This window comes from Aspergillus alliaceus (genome assembly GCF_009176365.1).
Source record: "Aspergillus alliaceus strain CBS 536.65 unplaced genomic scaffold BDW43scaffold_5, whole genome shotgun sequence".
Classification (NCBI taxonomy): domain Eukaryota; kingdom Fungi; phylum Ascomycota; class Eurotiomycetes; order Eurotiales; family Aspergillaceae; genus Aspergillus; species Aspergillus alliaceus.
In genome coordinates, this window is record NW_022474688.1 from 799,622 (window position 1) to 821,040 (window position 21,419).

At 47.7% G+C, this 21,419-nt stretch overlaps 8 protein-coding genes across 8 annotated transcripts; 4 read left to right on the top strand and 4 right to left on the bottom strand.

Annotated features, from left to right (window-relative positions):
* Window positions 1-178: 178 nt before the first annotated feature.
* On the top strand, window positions 179-1,624 carry BDW43DRAFT_297402 (uncharacterized protein; the record flags this gene model as incomplete). Its single annotated transcript, XM_032044380.1, has 3 exons — window positions 179-298; window positions 354-833; window positions 887-1,624. The coding sequence occupies 3 exons, from the start codon at window positions 179-181 to the stop codon at window positions 1,622-1,624; spliced, it is 1,338 nt and encodes a 445-aa protein (XP_031904564.1).
* Window positions 1,625-1,868: 244 nt separating this feature from the next.
* Window positions 1,869-3,245, bottom strand: BDW43DRAFT_307242 (short chain dehydrogenase/reductase family protein; the record flags this gene model as incomplete). Its single annotated transcript, XM_032046207.1, has 5 exons — window positions 1,869-2,390; window positions 2,447-2,517; window positions 2,572-2,736; window positions 2,796-2,881; window positions 2,971-3,245. 5 exons carry the CDS (start codon window positions 3,243-3,245, stop codon window positions 1,869-1,871), a joined length of 1,119 nt encoding a protein of 372 aa, XP_031904565.1.
* A 308-nt stretch (window positions 3,246-3,553) lies between these two features.
* Window positions 3,554-5,921, top strand: BDW43DRAFT_264048 (CLPTM1 family protein). The gene is made up of 4 exons (XM_032040634.1): window positions 3,554-3,643; window positions 3,706-4,767; window positions 4,827-5,312; window positions 5,366-5,921. The coding sequence occupies exons 1-4, from the start codon at window positions 3,602-3,604 to the stop codon at window positions 5,696-5,698; spliced, it is 1,923 nt and encodes a 640-aa protein (XP_031904566.1). The 5' UTR covers window positions 3,554-3,601; the 3' UTR covers window positions 5,699-5,921.
* Window positions 5,922-6,390: 469 nt separating this feature from the next.
* BDW43DRAFT_297405 (Mis6 domain protein) lies at window positions 6,391-8,762 on the top strand (the record flags this gene model as incomplete). Its single annotated transcript, XM_032044381.1, has 4 exons — window positions 6,391-6,412; window positions 6,466-6,519; window positions 6,585-7,609; window positions 7,662-8,762. 4 exons carry the CDS (start codon window positions 6,391-6,393, stop codon window positions 8,760-8,762), a joined length of 2,202 nt encoding a protein of 733 aa, XP_031904567.1.
* Window positions 8,763-8,906: 144 nt separating this feature from the next.
* On the bottom strand, window positions 8,907-9,843 carry BDW43DRAFT_264054 (post-initiation translation factor DPC29). Its single transcript, XM_032040635.1, has 2 exons — window positions 9,622-9,843; window positions 8,907-9,563 (listed from the first exon to the last, which is right to left on the bottom strand). The coding sequence occupies exons 1-2, from the start codon at window positions 9,827-9,829 to the stop codon at window positions 8,938-8,940; spliced, it is 834 nt and encodes a 277-aa protein (XP_031904568.1). The 5' UTR covers window positions 9,830-9,843; the 3' UTR covers window positions 8,907-8,937.
* A 275-nt stretch (window positions 9,844-10,118) lies between these two features.
* BDW43DRAFT_321999 (AP-1 complex accessory protein LAA1) lies at window positions 10,119-16,801 on the top strand (the record flags this gene model as incomplete). The annotated part of the gene is made up of 6 exons (XM_032049461.1): window positions 10,119-12,560; window positions 12,614-12,970; window positions 13,020-14,297; window positions 14,348-14,579; window positions 14,629-14,930; window positions 14,990-16,801. The coding sequence occupies 6 exons, from the start codon at window positions 10,119-10,121 to the stop codon at window positions 16,550-16,552; spliced, it is 6,174 nt and encodes a 2,057-aa protein (XP_031904569.1). The 3' UTR covers window positions 16,553-16,801.
* A 192-nt stretch (window positions 16,802-16,993) lies between these two features.
* Window positions 16,994-18,594, bottom strand: BDW43DRAFT_264057 (uncharacterized protein). The gene has a single exon (XM_032040636.1). The coding sequence runs from the start codon at window positions 18,570-18,572 to the stop codon at window positions 17,415-17,417; it is 1,158 nt and encodes a 385-aa protein (XP_031904570.1). The 5' UTR covers window positions 18,573-18,594; the 3' UTR covers window positions 16,994-17,414.
* A 235-nt stretch (window positions 18,595-18,829) lies between these two features.
* Window positions 18,830-21,383, bottom strand: BDW43DRAFT_264061 (uncharacterized protein). The gene is made up of 3 exons (XM_032040637.1): window positions 21,177-21,383; window positions 20,947-21,116; window positions 18,830-20,889 (listed from the first exon to the last, which is right to left on the bottom strand). Exons 1-3 carry the CDS (start codon window positions 21,317-21,319, stop codon window positions 18,851-18,853), a joined length of 2,352 nt encoding a protein of 783 aa, XP_031904571.1. The 5' UTR covers window positions 21,320-21,383; the 3' UTR covers window positions 18,830-18,850.
* Between the last annotated feature and the right edge of the window lie 36 nt (window positions 21,384-21,419).

The window sequence follows — 21,419 nt, forward strand, 5'->3', positions numbered from 1 at the left end:
GCGAGGTAAGTATATCATTCATGCGATGAGAATGCTTGCTTGAGTTGGAACATTGTGAGAGCTATTCTATGGGCCCCTGGAATTCCAATGTTTAGGTACGCCATTATAGGGGCACAGTTAACGATGTTTCTACACCAGGCCCACTGCTAAGGGTGATGTGGAAAAGCCTCGAGTCGCAATGTCCTCCACAAGTACTACACAGCCGAAAAGGAATCCGAAGAGAGCGGCAAAGGATCCATGGGCGGAGGACAAGTTAATGACGAGCACCTCTTCCCAGCTCATAAATTTGGACCTGGTGGTATGTTACGCAACTGCATGATAGCACAGTTTGAGAACTAATGGGACAATTCAAGAAACTTCTCGCGCAGCCTGAGGCCTGGAATTGTCTGGACGAGTCGGAGAAAAAAGAAGTGCTCGATTTACTTCCTGAAGATCTGCATCCGAATCCCGACCCTACACCGGACGACCCTAATGCAAAGATACCCCCTTTACCGGAATCGTTTCTGCGATACTCGAATAATTGGCGAGACGGCATTCGTCACTTCCAGCTAGATCTCCAAAATGGGCGCTACGACCCGGTTTGGCTGCGGCAGGCAGACGAGGCCATGCAACAGCGGGCTGATGGAAAATTTGATAAGTTCAAAGAGGAAGAGTTCGAGCAGTTCTGGGGGCAGAAACAGAAGATGGACAAGACGCTGGTCGCAGGTCAGAGTAGTCAGGTGAAACTGAGCACCTTACTTGAACATGGGGCAATTCTTACGGGAGATGTTTGGAAATATTCTCGAGCTTTCGCCAAAGGTAAAGCCAAACTCCTCGTGGAGAAAGAAGCCAGGGTAGGTTTATATCCACGAACTTCATTCAGATCCCCCGCCTGACGCTTGCACAGATAGTGGGTATCCAGAATGGCCAGTTAACATTTGAATTTCCCCCTGGTCAACGAGTGTTTCTTCCTGCTGCCCAGAACTCAGTCACGAAAGACTCAGTGCTCGACAAAGGAGAGGCCGGCATACCACAGATCGACATAGTGACTACTACTGGAACAGATCTAAATGGGGCTGCCGAGACCAATGTTGACACAACAGCCCTGGATACTAACGCAACGGTAGAGGCTGGATCATCTACCAGGCGTAAATCAGAAATAGAGATGGAACCTCACACGAAGGAATACGGGAAAGCGCGCAAGGTACATACAGTGGAGGATATTGAGCAAGATGATCAGGTGAATTCTTCCACCGGTTTTACAAGATCTACCAAATTGGCAGTAGAAGTCTATAATGCACATTTAGCAGAAGAAGAGAGTACGCCTTCTGTCATGGTTCAGATAATTACGACAGAGAATCACGGCCAAAGTTTGGCAAGCAGTTCTGCGCAGCCCCCTGAGACAGCTGAGGATGTATTCTCACAGCCTTCAACCGTTGAAGGTACATCGGAAGAACCTGGATTGATTATAGTCCCTAATATCACGGGTCCCGGTGCACTTGCAAAGAAGATCCTCGAAGCCGATGGCCGTACCGAAAAACCCCCACATGGTAATGCTTGGAAGGACTTTCGTGCTTACAGGAATAATCAGGATATGGGTAGTTTATGGGAGGTCAGACAGGCTTGGTTTCTGAGGAATAAATAATGGTTAATTGACGTCCGAAGGCGGAATCTTGATCTCACTACGAAGGCATCTAATGGGCAGGCAATGTCTATATCCCAGCCGTCGTATGAATGATTCTTATGCTGGCTCAGATATCTTTTCTTGCGATAGCTGACTGCTATAACGAGCATACATTCAATGGGATACCTCCAATGTATTACCGCCAAAGGCAGATTTTTACTTCATTAAGACTAAATATCTCGCTTTAGACGCCGCCATTACCTGTTCACATACCTGATACGCTTTCATCCTTGCTCTGATCGCCGCCAGCAGCGTAATCAACAGCGTAGCTAGACTGGATAAAGTCCTCCAGCTCCTCGCTAACAGTTTTTAGCTTCTCCTTTACGCTCGCAACACCCTCTTGTCCTACTATATGACGTGATGGTGGATTTTCATGACCACCTATTGCGGTGATAGCATAGACCGTTTCTGACACTAAAATCTCCATATGTGCAGAACTGAGTGGAGGATACATCGAAGTGACTTCAGGACGTGAGAATGGCCCATTCTCCACGGAACCAACTTGCCCAGTTCCTTGGGCGCCATTAGCCTCAGGGTTCGTGTTGGATAGACGAGGCACAAGCCGGTTTAATATTCCGCGGAAAAGAGGTGCTTGGTTAGTAGTAGGAGAATATGCGGGAACAATAGGAGGTACGCTAGTCACCAAATTCGTGAGAATGCCAATTTCTATGCTGCATTGGAAGATCGTGAGTCTGATGTTGAATGGAGCTATCTCATATGCAAGACTCTATAGTGTGACATTTAGCAAATATAAATGAGGTCGCCAGAATAGATTACACTCACGTCGCAAAACCCTTCCAGGGCCCAACCAGCTGCGCAATACATTCCGAGTCCTGGCGTGCCGATATGGGCGGCTGCCTTCGATTAGCCACCGTCTGCTTCCGGTAGAGCAATTTCTTAAGACTTACTAATTCCGGAGAGAATCATAATATGTCCAGTCTTTTGCTTCCTCATATGAGGAAGTGCTGCTTTTATAATACTAAGGGGCCCAAAATAATTGATCTCGAACTGGTCCCGAACCAAATTCAGGGTTTGCTGAGAAGCCCCGAACTCTTCTACAGCCCCTACAAGGGCTGCGTAGGCAGTTAGCTAAAGGACCGATATCAACATACGCATGCTTCATCATCCATACTTTGACTTGTGCAACAAAGAAGAATGTCTACCTTGCCGAAAGTTGCAACAGCGTCTGCAACGAGGGCTTGACCTTCTCCTATCATCCTACATGATGAATGTAAGCTCATGCCGCTCTCCTCTATATCCAATGCTCCTTAACAAGGCTATCTCGCAAGTGTATCCAGGGTTCCCACCTTATATCGAAAGGGGCAGATTTGAATCGCTGTCGCCATCCCTCCTGGCTGTCAATCTCGGTCAAGAAGGTCTCGAATTCATCTTGACGGCATTCATCCCGTTCTAATCTTGAGTGAGCCAATCCAGCCAATACATAATCTCCATGTGAAAGGATTTGGCGTGTAACTGAGATCCCAACAGGCGAATCCCCAGCTGTGATCACCCATACTCGTGGTTCATTATGAGTGGGAAACTGAGGGCGTGGAAATTCGGGGACGGGAGGGTAGTCCGACATTAGATCAAAGATATTTTTTCACACGCCACACATGGCGATCGCGCGCCAATAATCCGTAATGTAAACCTCGAGATCTCGACAAGTTGTCACGGAGTCGCGTTACCGAACAGTCGCGGGTTTAGAAAGTGTGGAGATCAAGAGAAGGGAAAGTTATGTCATCCGCTGATAAAGACATTTTAGTCTAATTAATTGATTTAATTGATTTAATCGACCCGCCAAGATAAACGACCCGACAGGTTCTGGACCCAAAGCGGCGTAGTTCAACAGTCCGTCGTCCGTGGCCTTTCCCTTTTCTTTCGCTTTCCCTCCCTTTCCTTCGTTGCTAACCTTCTCTCTTATATCTAGGGAACTTCGAAATGCCTGAACAAAGACAGCGCAGGGATGAGCCGGAGTCCAGCGTGCGTATGCATTGTATCAAGTCATTCATCAAGTACATCGGGCTAACGTTTTGTGATTTTAGTCTGGCTTCAAGGGCGCTCTCCAGGGTCTAGGCTTCTTCTTGTTAACGCAGTTTATTTTCAGTCAATTCTTCGGCGGACGTCAGCAAAACGCTGGTTCCAGCGTGCAGCCTGGTGGAATACCTACTTTCGCAGATCGTCCAGCTCGTAGCGAGATCGCAGAGTACAGCGCTATCCCCGATGGTATTAGTCCGATATGGCCGTCCGACAGCGCCTTAGACCTGAATATCTACGTTTCACCCTCAGCCGTACTTCCTACTTCCAAGTCTGCCCCGGCAAGCCAACTTGTCCTAAATGAAAAGAACTTTACTCTTGGGAACTATAGCGATACCAGGGAAACAGACACAACCATCAAGGTCCCTAAGGAGGTACAACAGAACGGCACACTTTTCGCGCATTTTATGCTCGGACTGTCTGGACACCAACTCGACCCCTCGGCCAAAGATTACAGCTCAGACACCGCGGTCTATTTCTTCCGCCCGCTTAACCAGTATCTTCCGAAGAAGAAGACCAAAAAGCTCAAGAATCTCCTTGCTGGCTCAGAGGAATCTGGAGAGGAGGAGGAAGACAACACGCCGGATGTGTCTGTCACGTCCTATTATCACCCGAACTTCACGGTATCATTGATTCCTGATTCAGGCACTCAGAAATTCCGCCAGATCCACCCGGCTGTCCGGCAGCATGTGCAGCTGGAGACAACCGGCGCAAGAGACCTCTCTGGACAGAATGGATGGTACTATCCCATTGTTTACCTGAATACTTTCTGGCAACTTAAGAGCCATATGATGGAACTTAATTCTACCGTAGAGACCGTGCCCCTTCGAATTACTCTGAACAACTTGCAGAATTGGAAGTTCAGCATGATGACGAGTGTTGATGAGAGCGCAAAACAAACGGCTCGACAGGCTGCCTTTGGAGCTTCGACGCCGGGTGGTGGTGACGGTACTGAGTTTGAGATGGTGAAAGGGATCCTCTTGGATACGAACATCTGGCTACTGGGCACGACTGGCGTTGTGACTATTCTTCACATGGTCTTCGAAACTCTGGCCTTCAAGAACGACATTGTAAGTTTGTAGCCCCATCCACGTCTTAAAGGCAAGTGGCTGACCTAATCCCTTCTAAGTCTCACTGGCGCAAGAAGAAAGACGTCGTTGGCACGTCAGTTCGTACCATCTTGGCCAACGTCTTCATGCAGACAGTTGTTTTCCTTTACCTTATGGATAACAGTGATAACACTTCCTGGATGATTCTTGCCAGCCAGGGCTTTGGGATTCTTCTGGAAGCCTGGAAAATCACGAAGACTGTTGATGTCCGTCTGCGCCAACCAGCACCAAACTCTTTCTTCTCCTTCCTGCCTTACGTGGTAGTGTTTGAAGACAAACACAAGCTCACCGAGACCGAGCAAAAGACCAAGGAATACGACGAGATTGCATTCCGCTATCTCTATATCGTCGCAGTGCCTCTGCTAGCTGCATACGCAGCGTACAGCTTGGTCTATAACACTCACAAGTCATGGTACTCCTACATCATTGAGACACTTGTCGGTAGTGTTTACGCCTACGGTTTCCTCATGATGGTTCCAAGTTTATATATCAACTACCGCTTGAAGGTTAGTGTCTTATGGCTCCACTATATGACTTCGCTAACCTCATTACTACTCAGTCCGTTGCGCATATGCCCGGCAAGGCGCTGATGTACAAGTTCCTGAACACCTTTATTGATGATCTTTTCGCGTTCACGGTCAAGATGCCATGGCTTCACAGGCTTGCGACTCTGCGTGATGATGTTATTTTCTTCGTTTGGCTTTACCAGAGCTGGAAGTACCGGGTTGACTACACACGTGTCAACGAATTTGGTCAGGGAGGCGATAGTGATAATGAGGGTGAGTCTACAGCTGTCGAGGCTAAGGAAGCCAAAGAGAAGGTCGAACCAGCGGCATCGTCCCAAGCATCTGGAAAAGAAACCTCCAAATCGTCTACTCGAAAGAGGAAGTAAGCTAAACCTTGGTTTCGGATCCGCATATACTTTGGTTTTGAGGACGTGTTCGTGGAGGTATTCCTATTTACTAGTAGTTGCTCCGTCGGAGATGTTTGGTGAGAAGCAGAATGATCATTTGACGGTTTGTTCTCGAGGCATATCAAGACCGGCGTCTCATTAAATATACAACATTTAAGTATCCGTCTACTTCACCAATCCAATATAAGTGCTGTCAAGTGTATATCCTGTCCTATTTTCTTTAAAGATTTCATACTCTTTCAGTACTTACTAGTATGTCATTAATATTGTGTAGAAATTATTGAAGCCTAAAAGTGAGGTGGTGACTGGATTTGGTAAAGTCTGTAATTTATTAGTATTTTCGCGACCATCAATTCATGGAGTTTTCTCTATCATTAAATACCATTGAAACTAACCAGAGCACTACTAATCGCTATCCAACAGCGAGACTGGAGTACAGCCCACTACTAATCCAATAGGATAATAGCTATTAATCAATGTTAGATGTCGGGTGTTGCCCACGGAAGAGATAATTGAATAGTTTGTTCAATTCTCTCTTTACTGGAGCGACGCGACAGTTCTGGGCGGCACGCAAAATAGCCGATGTTATCTCGAATCGACGCAATTTGTAGGAGCGAAAGGTGCGAGCATGAGAATCAATTGCCATAATTACAATTACTAGTTCTCGTATTATGTCGTCCGATACAGATAGAGGTTTGTTGGCTTCCAGGTCCTAATCAACAACAGTTTTGCTGACGGAAGGCTAGATGCAGAGTCTAGGCCTACTGGCCTGCTAGATGCTATCGAGCACCTGGAAGCAGGTAAGATCAAGGCTTCATTGTCACGTACGAAGCACGAGTCCTCGCGGCCTAATTACCATTTGCAGTTGCCTTTGTACCTTCGAAGCAACGATATACAGATGCCGGTCAACTGGCCAAAACAATTGCTACGCACGCGTATGAGAGCGGGATCTCCCAGGCCACGCTTGAGCGTCTGGTTAATATTCTCACGGCGCGCAGTCAACTTGACCAAGGTACAATTACCACTTTAATCAAGAATCTATATCCTGTGGAAAGTGTGCCATCCAAACTCGTCACGCAGATCGTGTGCTGCCTTGGTCCCAACAAGAACAAACCGTCACCCGCAACCCAGTCTTTACTCTTGCGATGGCTGCTCATGGTACATGAATTCCTCGCCGACAGGTCCCACTTATCAAAGCTCTACGCCGTGCTTTTCAATCACCTTGACATGATGAGTCTACGCAAACCCCTATGCCATCTTCTTTCTTTGATCACCAGGCGCAAACATGTCAAGCCATTTAGGATACAAGCCCTTATGGAATTGGTTGTTACTGCATGTGGCGATGAGCGAGAACTTATTACATTACTCAAAGTCTTCAAGAACTACTGTCCGGATGTCATTATCGGGGACTTAGGTGTGGCAGGAAGGAAGGGACTCTTCTTCAAGCATCCTGATCCTGAATGGTCTAGCCATGTGAGATTTCTCCAAGACACAAACATGGAAAGGCTACAAGCTACTCAGCCCGCGAACTTCCAAGTGGTTCGCCGCGGAATTTCGAAGAGGAGCAAAATGGAGGTTCTTGTACCAGATGTTCAGACTTCACGCGTCTCCTATAACCACACATCATTGGAAGAACTACGTGGCGTAGACCACTTCATTGACAAGCTTGACAAAATCGAGCTACCAAATCAGATTATATCTATGTTTGGAGATGCCATTGCCCAGAAGTATTTATTCCTTGTTCAATCTGAGTCTGCAAGTCGCCGTTTAGATGATTGGTGCGGGAGTTTCTTTAACGACAACTTGGAGTATGCCGAAGATAACGACGAGAGACTCGAGTCTCTGAGTTATATACTGACCCTTGCTGTAGGTTACGTACAGTACACGAAGGTATGCTATTTTGGCCGAATATTAGCCTCTTGGACACTAAAGAATTTGATAGGAGATTCCTCCGGCAATTGCCACTTTCCTGCAGTCGTACCTTCTGTCATGGAACGGTAGAGACTTGAGAGAGCAGATATTCTATCTTCTTGAATACCTTGATATCGAGAATTACGACTCCATACAGAACAACTTTTTGATGCCATTGGAATCTGCAGTACTTATGGATAGGCACTTTCGCAAGTCTAATCTTTTAGATTTCTATTCTTCGTTAATTCGCCAATGGGGGGTCAAATTAAGGACCCTGCCATTTACGTTGGAAGAATCAAAACCATTAGGCCGTCTTATCTCGCACGCGGAGCTATTGGCATTGTCAATCCTTGAATCCCCTGCGGCAGCTCCGCAGACTCCTGCTGGGAATACTGAGAGCTCAAGACCGGCCACCTTATCTATTATTGAATTCTATTGTGTTTTGGCCGAATTATTCTCCCATTCGTACCTGAACGGAAATATCCGCATCACAATTCCAATGGCTCCCACCGTGTATATCCTCGTCTTCACTCCGATCAATTCTATCATCTCGATAATGAGCTCCGTGCTTGCTAGCTATAAATCGTCCTTCGAAGCATCCCTGACTTCTCAGGTGCTCCAAGCCCCGGGATCCTCCGAGTCTCTCTATCCAACACAGTTAGTTGGTCAATTCAATGGCTATATCATGGATATATGCAACCTCCTGTGGCGAAATCGAGGCCTTAACGGAGAGGACCCAAACGCACTGGGCTGTCTGGTACCACCTCCTACCATCGCTGCTCTCACCCAATATGTCCGGGATACAACCGACAGCTCTCGAGAAAGGAAGCGAGAGGCAACGTATGCTTATAATGTATCTTCGATATTCTCACTTAGCCACAATGTTGCACTATGCAATATGTCAGCTGCTTGTTTTGCAGATATCGAAGAAGAAAACAATCTCAGCGAGGACCAGCCAAAGCTGAGGAGACCGGTAACCCAAAAAGCACTTAGTGCCTTGGAGAAGGAAGGTGGTATCAAGGTTACCTGGCAGGAATACAGAGTGAGAATGCTTGACTGGTTGGATTCGACAGGAAGTACTGGCATTGGCAGCTTAATGCGGAGTACAATGAAGGCTTTACGGAAGGAGTGATAGGACGACCATAATCTGAAATGACATTTACCACTTCCAACTAGTACAATTTATTAAAGAAACGTCTCTAGTAAGCGTTCTATTGTTACTGTACATCTACTATGCAATCTATAATCCATGTTATATACTATACAGGCGCCTAAAGGCGGCATTAATTGGGTAGAGTAATCTACCATCAGTACTGTTGTGTAGTGTTCAGATAGATATCACGGACACTCGACTCTTCGCGAAGGATACTAAGTATGTCTTCTATCTCCTTGACGTGCTCGTCCTCCGTTAGCTCCACCAAGGTATCTTGGTTCGGATCCCAAATGATTTCTAGTTCTTCAATTGTAAGCTGAGACATCTTTGACAGAGCTTCGCCCACACTCTTTGTTTCTGCGGGCTCAGCGAACACGATGAGACGGCCTTCTTCATCTGCAGTGATGTCCATAGCACCAGCTTCAATAGCCTGATCTAGGTAGTCATCCGGGTTCAGGCCGTCTTTCTTTTCGAATGTTATCCTCCCTTTCTTTTCAAAGAGATACGTAGTCGGGGTAACAGTCCCACCAGCATCCTTGATAGCATAGCGGAGATCTTGCAAGATGCGGGCCTTCTGGTCGGTCTGGCATTCGATAACCGCCGCAACGGAATGGGGCAAAATAGCCTCAATAGTGACTTGCTCGAGAGCCTCACCAGTTACGCTTATACCCTGACCTCTTGCGACTGCGGCTTCGATCACGGTTTTTGGGATTCCGGCTCGTTTCGCGTTCGAGAGGGCGAGAGTCAGGCGCGGATTGAATTTCGGATCCGGTCCCCACACTAATTATAGCCGTTAGCTTGTATATATCATAGAGGCGAGGTCCAATTAAAAGCATACTCTGCGTAGCACTACTAATTTCTTTGCCGATGATCTGACGCTCCTTACTTTTCGCCTTGTCATTCTTTGCCTTGTCATGCCTGATCGAAGACCATCGATTATGTCCTGCGAACCAGGGAGAACTGCTGGAAAAGCCCCGACAGAAATGGCAGACCGGCTGGGTGCGCGCACATTGTCGGAGCAAGCTTTTGTTCACAATTGTGGTCATAGTCAAGGACTAAGGTGTATATAATACTAGTACGATATACATACATGGTCAATGTTGAATGATCATGGAACAACCGGCCCGAGGATTTCTCCGGCGCGCCCACCATGCCCCCGGACGGAGCGGCCAAATGCCCCATTGAAGGGGGCCCGTCTCCGATATACTAAGTATCCCGTGTTTTAAAACAAAAGACGATTGTTGAGTTCCGCCGCAGATATCACCCACTATACTTTCTCTTCCCTCTCAGGGTCACCTTATGAGCGAACACCCTGATCGGAACTTTCGAATTTCAATGTCTTCATCTGATACTGCTGCTCGTACTTCCTCCGAAAATGCGGCCCCCCGTGCGGAGTTGGATATCACTAAGCTCCATGCTCTCCCCTCCGAACAGCAGGACCTTTACCTTCTCACATTCACGTCGGACCTAGTACAGTATATTTCGGGACTAGAAAAACCACAAGTTTCTGCACAGCAGAAATTTTTGAAAAAGGAGTTGTTCAAAATCCTCACCCTCTCCTCACCGACGATCACGCGAGTTGTGCGCAACAACCTGGGACGATGTTTCGGAGCTATATTCGGCAAAGGCGATCGCGGGATACTTTTCGAAACTGTGACCGAGCTACTTGGGCTATTGAATGCAGGCAAGCATGAAGAGCTCAAGACTAAGTTTGCTGCGGCCCACAGTTTGGGTGAGGTATTCGCTGTTGCCGGTGAAAGTGTCTTTGCTCAAGCGGGCATTGTCATCTCCAGCTTGCTCAAACTCCTCAAGAGCTCCAGCAACTACACTGGTCTTCGTGGATCGATTTTCGCTGTACTACGAAAGGTAGTTGTAGGTGTGGGGATTCCTGTGGATGAAGCGGCGGCGCGTGATATTTGGAAGCAAGCTCGCAATGCAGCTGCTGGAGACAAATCGGCATTCGTCCAGGTACATGCTTGTCGATGCCTCGAACAATTAGTGAACACAACGCCATTCTTCGATAATACAAATGATTTTGATCATATCAAGACAGTCACTTGGAAGGTCATTGACAGTCCAGCTGCTCCTGTCAGACATGCTGCTGCGGCTTGCCTGGCTCGAGCACTAGCAAAACTACATGCTGCAGATTCCAAGGTTGCCCCAATGCCAAAGTCTAAGAAAGCAAAGAGACAATCGAAAAAACCAGCACCCCGACCTGGAGAGGATGAAGAAGAGGCGGAGGTTTCGGAGTCATCGACTACCAAGAAGCCCGAGTCGCGCCTGTTCTTCCTTCTGCCAGATCTCCTTCGCCAACTATCCACTCAATATTTGCGGAGCACAACGTCTAATCGTGCACGCGCAGGTATCGCAGTCTGTTATAAACATGTTATACGCATATTGGGCGACAAACTTGTCGAAGAGCGCTATGGCGAGATCGCAAACCACCTTCTTTTTGACCTTCTCAACCACCCAACTGTTACCTACAACCGATTTCGACTTCTTATGACGAGGAAATTTATCAGGAGTATCTTAGAGGACACAGTTGGCCGGGAATCGCTCCGTGAAACCAGCCAGCTCAATGCTGCAAGATGGTTGATCAATGAAGTCGTCAAGGATTACCCTCAAGTTATCCAAGAGCGTCGTGAGCCTAGCAAGTACTCATTGACTAGTGCACTTAGTGCATTATCTTCACTAATTTCGTCACTTGGCTCCGCTTTCGTGGATCTAGCTGAACCTTGTCGTGATGCCCTGCTCCAAGTACTCCCTCACCCCAGTTATACTGTGCAGATACATGCTGCACACTGTCTGCGCAGCTTTGTGCTTGCTTGCCCTCATCAATTACTGTCATGCGTTACAATATGTCTGAATAGCCTGAATAGAGAGGTCGGACAACTCTCTACACCCCGCCAAGCGCCGCGACGTTGTGTCGGTTATGCAAATGGATTATCAGCTATGCTGAGCACCTCTAGACTGCAGCCGCTCTACGGCTCCGTTGAAGTGTACTCTCGAGTATTTGCTCAAGCAACAGATCTCCTGAAGACGAGCAGCAACTCTGAACTACGTGCCGCGAGTACACAAATCCAGGTTGCTTGGATTTTGATTGGAGGATTAATGCCTCTTGGGCCTAGTTTCGTGAAAATACACCTGTCACAGTTAATGTTACTGTGGAAAAATGCGCTTCCCAAGCATCTAGGCAAAGAGAACTTCGCCCAGCGTGGAAACTTAGAAATGAGCTTCCTTGCCCATGTTAGAGAATCTGCATTAGGGTCGTTGTTAGTGTTTTTAGAATTCAACAACAAGCTGATCACAGCAGACGGTGCGAGAAGAATAGCCACTATGTTACAGAATACTGTTGGCTTTCTTGATGACTTGCCCCGGCAGAAGTCTATGATGGATATTTCGCAGCGTCTTCATCCTTCGTTGCAACTGCATGACATTGCTACCATGGTCCAGCGGCGTGTGTTGCAGTGCTTCTCCAAACTAATTCATGTGCATCCTCTCAGTCATGGAGATGTTATCTCCCAGACCAGTCTGTTGAGTTTGGCGATTTCGTCTTTTGCAGAACCAGAGTCCACCCAGTTCGGTCCTCTCGAAAGCTCAATTGCTGGAACAACGGCACAGTTTGAGAACTTGTGGGATTTATGTGACAATTTTGCGTTTGGGTTAACGGGGCTGGCGAGGGAATATGTTCGTGTGACGCTCTCCGGAAAGCAAGAGAATGATAATGGACCTGCTTGGTCCGCAGTGGATTCAGCAGATCAGGCTATTGACGATGCTGTAAGTATGCCAATTTTCTCTAGAGCTAGTTCGGGTAGAACTGACCTATTCAGTTAACTTTTCCGATCTGCCAAGCGAGTGAGCATGACTCTGTCCTTCTATACGCGTCAAGAAACGGCGGCTGTCTACTAGCTGATCCGCATTCTACTGGCGTTGTCAACGCTGCAATTGAACTTTTCTCTGTTGCTGTACCGTTGCATGCACCCAAAGTCCAAGAGAGTAGCGTAGAGCAGATTGCAACCTTTCTTTCTTCTTCGGGCCTCCAACGCAATCCCGGACGCAAAGCTGCCATGGTTGTTAACATTGCCGTGGCGCTGCTCGAAGCCTTGAAAGTAACGCTTAAAGATTCTACTCCTACAACCGGAAAGCTTAACCCCACAACCGACAAGATATTGCAGGAGCTGTTGCAGGTGAGGTGCTCTGGACCGTCAGCGCCAATTCACTCAGCTAACTATTTAGAAATTTGTAACCGATGCCGATCCGGTTGTTCGAACAATTGGTGTGGAAGCTCTCGGAAGGCTATGTGAGAGTTCTGGGAACACTTTCACTACTTCGCAGATCAATTGGCTTGTCGACACCATAGTAGACAACAGGGAGCCCAACACTCGTGCTGGCTGTGCTGCTGCTTTAGGTTGCATTCATTCTCAGGTAGGCGGAATGGCAGCTGGATTGCACCTCAAGACTATTGTAGGTGTCCTCATGTCGTTGTGCAACGACCCCCACCCCGTGGTTCATTTCTGGGCACTTGGGGGGTTGGAAAGAGTGGCTAACTCTGCGGGCTTGACATTTTCACCATTTGTATCAAGTTCACTGGGTATGCTTGCTCAAGTCTATTACGCGGATACCCACAACGAAGAGTCCGCCACCCTTGCAACCTCTAACATCGAATTGTCGTATCTTACCCCGGTAGTCATAAGTCGCTGCGTGGATTCCTTGATCAACGTTCTAGGCCCAGATCTCCAGGACATTGCCAAAACACGCAATCTTATACTCACTCTTCTCCGACAGTTCCAGCTGGAGGATAATCCTGCTCTAGTGACTGAGAGCTCCAAATGCCTGGATCATTTATCACTTTACGCACCCGGATACGTGGATTACTCGGGATACGTGAAACGTCTACAAACTGAACTTTCTGCTGATACCCCATTGATGAGGGACGTGGCGATTCGGGGATTGAGTAACCTTATGAAGCGGGACTCTGCGTCGGTTCTTAAAGCTGCACCAGCACTTGAAGAGGAGATCTGGCTTGCATTCGACGATATGCCAGACAATTCGATCCTAAAAAGCTTGATTCAAGATTGGTTGCAGCAGACTGCTCTCGAAGAGACTGACCTGTGGGTACAGCGCTTCCACAACACATTGTCAAAGACCCGTGGCAAGGTGGAAGAGCCACCTCCTACTACGCCTGCTGTTAAATCCGCTGTCAATGACATACCCGACGATGAGGTAGCTGGCTTTGCCTCCGCCATTGCCGGAGCTGGGCAGTCGGGCAACGTAAACGAGGCTGTCCCTGGGCAAGAACTGCTAAAGTGGCAAACCCGCAACTTTGTCCTCGGCTGCTTAAGCGAGTTGTTGGCAACGGTAGAGCAAGAAATTTTACCTGATCAGACAATTCCTGCTGAGTTGGCCCTGCAGCAGAGAGTGGGAGATATTGTGAGGATGGCGTTCTCAGCGTCTACTGCAAACGTGATAGAACTGCGAGTTTGGGGTCTTAAGATCCTCGATCAAGTTCTCAGGGTAAGTAGTGTTTCCTTTGACATTTATCCTCTACCTAACACCCTTTTTAGATGTTTGGCAAGACCCCAGATCCCGACTTTGCAGAAGCATCCCTTCTGGAGCAATATCAGGCGCAGATTGGCTCCGCGCTTACGCCAGCATTTGCAGCAGATTCTTCTCCGGAGTTAGCATCGGGAGCTATCAATGTCTCGGCCACCTTCATCGCAACAGGAATCGTAACAAATGTAGACCGGATGGGCAGGATATTAAAGTTATTAGTGTTAGGCCTTGAGAACTTCTCCAGTAAGTGGTGAGGCTAACAAAGCTCAATATATGTACTAATATCTTAAAGAAAATCCAGACACTACTGAGATTGGAGACTTGAAGGGACTCAATTCAAATGCGAGGGTTATGGTGAAAATGGCTCTGTACTCTGCTTGGGCTCGGCTCCAAATAGCAAGTATCGAGCAAGATTATTTGAATGAGGTAGTCCAGCCTCATCTCACCAAGCTCACGCCGCTGTGGCTCTCTTCCCTTCAGGAATATGCTCGCCTACGGTTCGAACCAGACATTTCTGGTAGCTTAGGAACAGGTCCACTAAGCAGCGATTTGGACGAAGTGTATGCTGCATTGAACCGGGAGACTCTTCTCAAGGTGAGCATCTCATGCCTAATAAGTTTGTATGAGTGTACATAAACTGACATCACCTACAGTTCTATCAAGACACCTGGCTGAGCCTAGTTGACGCCATCGCTGGCTTAGTAGAAAAAGACATCGACTTTGTGTTTGACGCGTTGGACGGAAAGTCGAAGCCAAAAGAGGAAGAGCAACCCGTGGAGAAATCGCAGAACGACGAGAACCCGCCTAATGAAGAATCCAAGGAAAAAGGACATGATATCAATTATCGCGACGAACCTGTTGCATTTTTCTTCGTTCTATTCGGTTTAGCCTTCGAAGCCCTTGTTGACCAATCTACTACTACACCATCCCAGAGACTAGATATTCTTCTGGCTCTCAAGCGTATCCTTAGGCCAGTAATATCCGGGAACGCCATTTATCAAGATGCTATATTCTCCGAGACAATGGATTCCCTTGACCGTCTCGCGTTGACCGAGGGAACACCCATCCAAAATGTTATTGTTGAAATAGCGCGAAACCTCTCCCTGGACCACCCCTCCGCGAAGGGTACTGAGGGACGAGGTGACCATCTGTCCGATGATATTGAGCAGCTCTTCGAGCTGACCAGAAGTATCATCCTTGTTCTTGCGGGGCTGCTACCGAACCTTCGTGAATCCGTGCCCATCGCGCGGTTCAACGTGGGATCGGATGATGCTCTGTCGCTCATCCGCCTCGCATTATCCTCTCTGGTGAAAGTTGCATCCATTTTCCCGTCTATTATTCGCCATGATCTTAATGCATGCATCCTGCACATATTTACCACTATCCTAGCCACCGGTTTATGCCAGTCGGAAGTCGTGCCGCAAGCGCTTCCGATCTTCAAACACTTTGTTCAAAGTATAAGCCATCCTGGCGATGTTGGCCCAGAACAGACGCACAATCTTCATGTGGTGTCGCGCCAAATGCGCGGCTGCCTCACGCGCTTCCTCACCACGCTAACAATTGCTCAGCGTCGGGAATCTGAGTCTTCCTTGCCTTGCGCTAAGAACACCCTTTTGGCAATTACCATCCTTTTAACTACAGGAGGCCACGTCCTCCCCCCTCATGACCCCACCATCATCCGTGTCCTCAATGAGTTTTTGGACTGCCTCCAGGATGTTGGCCTCGCCAATGTTGCTGCAGGCTGTCTCCGCTCAATCCTCCTCACCTCGTCGAGCTCGCCCACGGACGAAGTAATCGCTAGATACTTACTTCCCCGCCTAATCAGCTTCCTGGTGGGCTGCCCCATGGAAAATGGCGACATACCTAATGACCCGGAGAACTCAAGGACTGTCGTTGCACGCACTTTAGTTTCTTACGTTTGCAACGCCCGCGATATAACCACGGCCCTTGCCATCGTCATGTCGACTCTCCTCACACGCGGCAAGAGAGAAGGGGAAGCCGTGTACAAAGAAACAGCCATCCACTTCTTGGAACTCGCTAAGACAAATCAAACTGCATTCCGGGTTCTTGTGGCCACGATGAACCCGGAACAGAAGGCTCTCCTCGAGAACATTCTTCGCAGTGTCAATGTTGACTCCGGCGCCAATAAGAATACCAGGGATAGTGTGCAGGCTGAACAAAGCATGCCGAGTATTGCATTGAGATTTGATTTCTAGAGCTCTAGAATCAACTCTCTTGTTGTTCTTTCCCCTCTACTTTTTTCTATATATATTCTCCTTCCCCACCCCACCTTTCTATTTTAAATCATCTTTCTTTCATTTTCTATTCATGTCCTTGATATGTTGACTCTTAACGAATTGTTATTTTAATGCATGTATAAATAGGTTACAAAACCTATAACAGTAAAAAGACCTTTGTTAAAGGTCCTGGAGACATTTGCACCAGCACAGAGTGTTATAGTTGTAGATGGAAGGCCAAACCGAAAATCATAACGCATAAAATAGACTTGCAAGATTCGTATATTACAAATCTACGTTTTGGAGGCACTAATATAAGATGTTTGTGACTATTACGTTGGACAGGTCTTGCATATATATATATATATATATGTATATATATATATATACATTTAGAATGGGCAGATGATTTGCGATAGTGGGAGAATGTAGTTCGAAAGGTCTATATATCTATATTGAATCTGGAAGTGTATTTCTGGGGTATCGAAGTGACACATAGAAAAGGGAGAAATCCAGTGTTGTGAAGCAGTGAAGGTCCAACCTGGACATTTGGAAAACCAGGGAATGAATAGGGAAAGGCGGCAGTACAATTTATGTGTAATTGCAAACGGAGCGAGAGTGAAAGAGACGGTATTAATGTGCTTATGGTACGATGTCCTCAGCCTAGAGATTCGGTAAGGTGGACCTCAGGAACTGGCGCTGCAGACGCAATGACGGGGTCCTTTGGCTGTTTCTCTTTGATTTTTTCGGTCGAAGCCTTCTTTTTCTTGTTTTCAGGTACATCCTTTGCTTTGCGAGATGAATAAAATTTGAGGAAAGAGATGATCATGACTGTCTCCAGTTAGTGTTCTGAATCCTTAGCGACAAAATGAAGGGACATACAAGCACTTGTAGCAATAGCTAAAGCGGCTCTTCTCGTCAGGATCCACCTCAGACCTTCGATCTCACTTTTACCGTCGCTGTTAAGCGAAACCGTGATCTTATAATTGAGCTCCTGGACGGATGTATCTATACTCCGCTGTTGCTCTCGTGTGGTAATCTTATGATCGTTGAACATCGCCTTGATATCATCTTTCAACCCGGCAAGCTCTTGGTTCGTTCGCTGGGAAAGAATGTCAGCTTCGTGTTGTAGCTGTGCCCGTGAAGCGCGCTGTCGCTGCATTTCGGAGTTCCGAGCTGTTTGCAAGGATGACTGGAGCTCCGAGCAAGCGGCTTTGAACAGATAGGATTCATTCTCAACGTCGGATTTTGAAGTCAAGTTCTGCCTCGCCAGATCGAGGTTGTTATGCAGTATATTCCGAACCGCTTTCATGATTGTGACGGACTGGTCTTCGGTGAAACCGCCTGTTGAGAGGTTACGAACTAGGGAATAGCTATCGAAATGATGAATGTAGGGAGGCGGCGTCAGATGTGGTTTACCATCAGAAGCGGGTCCACCGGAGGGAGTTAGATAGGAAGGAGAAGGCATGTGGAGAACACCCTCGAGAGGGTCTGATCTATTAGGGTGTTCATGTCGTTCTTCACGTCGGTCTTCACTGGTGTTCTCTGTGGGAGACACGGAAAACTGCTCGATGTCGTCACTTTCGTCTGAAGGTCCCTCATGCGGAGTAGGTTTATCCGATGATTTATTATCACTAGTCTCAGATGCCACTTCGTCCCTCGCTTGCGAAGACACTTCCGGAACGCTAGTTTTAGTATTCTGGGGGGGGAGCTTTTCGGGAGGGGCGGTGTTCGGCGGAGTGTTGGTGTCTTTCGGCGCTGACTGTGGTACTTGTGAATGAACCAATTCATCCTTAGGCCGCGATGGGGGTGGCAGGTTCGCCTCCGCAGCAGGTCCGTATCTTCGATGGTATGTTTCTTGTGCTCGTCGTCGAGTCGTGTGGAAAGGAGCGTAGCCGTTCTTCGGCGGGATCCGTGCGGTGCAGTGGCTAGCGGGTTCGCATGACCGCACGGCACGCATTATGTTCGGATAGAGGAACGGAAGCCTTGGTGTAGCCATGGCGAAGGGCACGGGGTATAGGAGTCTAATCAGAGAGTAGGAAACATGGAATGGGGGAGGACTGAGTAGTTCCCTTTTCCGCGGCCAACTTTGTTGCGGCCCGGAAACGTGACGTGGGCGGTGAGAGTCCCCCGCCGAACCCACTTAGACCTATTTCAGGACTAGTGGATTCTTATCCCCATTAAGGTATGATTTCATGCAGCTTACTGCATCAGCCTGGAAGGAACATTGTTTACTATTTACTATATAAATAAAATTTTCAAGACAGCTTATTGCTTTCAACCAACTGCCAAAAGCCCAAACAATAGCTGAGTACGTTTCCAATACTCAGCAGCACTATGTTCCATGGTTCTGATAGCTTCACCGACGGATCCAAGATCGTTCTGAAGCTTTTCAAGAGCATCGCTTAGTCGATCCTGTTCAGAACCCTGGACCGCCAACGCATTCTTCAAATAGGCAATATCAAAATAGAACTGAAGTTTTAGATCATGGGCATTTCGTGACTTAGTCGCATATGCGTTCTCTGACCATGGGTCGCCATCCCCGTTTTGACCCTCTGGTTCATTTGTGGCTTCGTTCCCATTGGACTCGGGATCTCCTTTGCCTTTGTCGGTATCACAAGAACTCAGAGTTTCAATCCTGGAGGTGACAATGTTTGACATCTCGTTTTGCAAGGTTCGCTTGAGGACCTGAACAGTAGATACATCCCAAAGTCCCGGGCCACAACGCTCCATGGATGCTACAAGTCGATGCAGAAATTTGAAAGTAGATGGAGATGGCTGGATGGGGAGTTCAGGATCACCTTCCCAAAGACTTCGGCCTGGGACCCGAGTGCCCAATTTGACTGACAGATTCAACGTGGATGTCTCCTTAACCGCCTCAATAGCAAGCATTTCCTGCAACTGGGGGACAATATCCCTGGAGAATGCAAAATTGTTGGTGATAAGTCGGACAGGCAGGTCTCGCCGAACGAGCCTAATGATCCTAAGAATAAATGCAGCCTTTCCGCTTACATGGGAGTCTCCAAAGGCTTTAAAAATATCACCAAATGAAGATTGAAGAGAGCCAAAAGCTTCCCTGACAGCTAACTGAAGCGCTTCCTGTAACAGTTGAGGGTCGCCTTCATTTAATTTCGCTGTGATATCTATGTCAAGGTCATCACTCTCACCCTCTTCAATGATGTCATTCCATCGGAGTCGTCTTAATTCATCAATGGACTCATTGGACTTTTCAATGGATGTGAGCCAAGTTCGGTATTTCTTTAACGTATTAGAAACCTCTTCATCACGGCCAAGCAACCTATCAGCAATCGCTGTTTTGAAAGCGTCAGCACCATTGGAGTAATCGGAGACCATCAGTTCAGGATCCCAAAGTGACTGAGCTGTTACGTGATCTGCATTGTCCCAAGTAGATACTTTAATGGCAACATCTTGGCCAAAGTTCACCAACGATTTAGCTTGATCAGATAAGAGGCTCGTAAGGCGACCATTGAAAACTCCTCTAATACCTTCTAATACTTCAAGAGATGAGTGTGTAATCGTTGAGGCCCAGGAGCGAAGCCAAAACTCTAAGGCCTTTTCACGAAGAGAGAGCAGCTTTGTGAAGTCCAGCCAGCTCAGCAAGCTCTTCTGACACCCCTGGATAAACTTCTCGAAGGCTTGCTTCGACCATCTCTTCATTGTTTTCTCGATTTCATGCTTAGACTGGTCGCTCAACTTGATCCAAGGTGTAAAGTTGTTCACGTCTGGTGGTACCCAGCGCCCTAAAACATCGAGGCCAAGGTCATCAAGGTTGCGAATTTCCGGATCGGTCAAGATAGGGCGCGCCTTCAATTTCCCCAGAACATCTGATAGACGGCGTGAAAGCAAGATCTTAGTTATCTGGAGGGTACTGGCGTATATACCCAAAGCTTTCAGAATGTTCTCGCCCGATGGGTCGTCCAGCCCTAGTTGGCTTTCAATGACCTCCTCTCGTACCCTGTGAAAGTGGCCGATAGCGTCTTCTGAGGAAGAGCTCGTAGCTAGACAGTAAGAGGAAAGCACCTCGATAATATCCTCTGCCGTTGACGAGGATGACGCTAAGCACTTATTGATCCTTCTCAAAAGGGTTTGCCTCAGTGAAGCTATTTGATTCCGTAAGCTTTCAAGAAAAGGCGGCACCGTCTTTTGCTGAGACAGAGCCTTATGCAGAAGTCGAGAAATAACGACAAGTTTAGCGCCTAGAAGAAGAGAGCCACGTCTCCTTAAAAGTCGGGATATAGCCGTCTCACAGCGATGGAGTAGAGCAAGCTGGGCACCAATTGCTCGCTTGGCGGCGTCTAGACCCTGATCAGCTCCTGAACAATTCGATGGTTCTCAGTAAACGCAAGTAATACCTTTGTCGTGGACATCTCCCTTAATCTGGTTGAAATGTGTGTATTTCTTTTCCATCAATCGTGGGTTGCATCGTCGTCCGATATCAGCAAGAGTTGCATCCACTTCCTGCATTTCGCGATTCATCGATACGATGGTTTCAGCAGTTCCGACAAGCTCCCGATATCTCGCACTGTATGCGCGCTAAGAGTTAGCCTCTTGAAAGGAACTTATTTGTTATTTGCGGCCATACCCAACGAGTGCTCGAAGTCTCTCCTTATTGCTCGCGATGTCCCGGCGGAGCTCCTGTTCCACACGGCGCACGGTTGGAATTGGATACTGGAAGGCATCCTGCCATGACTTCAAACTTTGGGGATCTGGACCATCTGATGCCATGATGAAGCAGGAGAAAGGCCGGGGCCAGGAGTGGCCAATAGAGAGGAATGGTGCTGTAGCTTCGACTTGCTATGCAGTCTGCAATGACGCTTATCCCTAT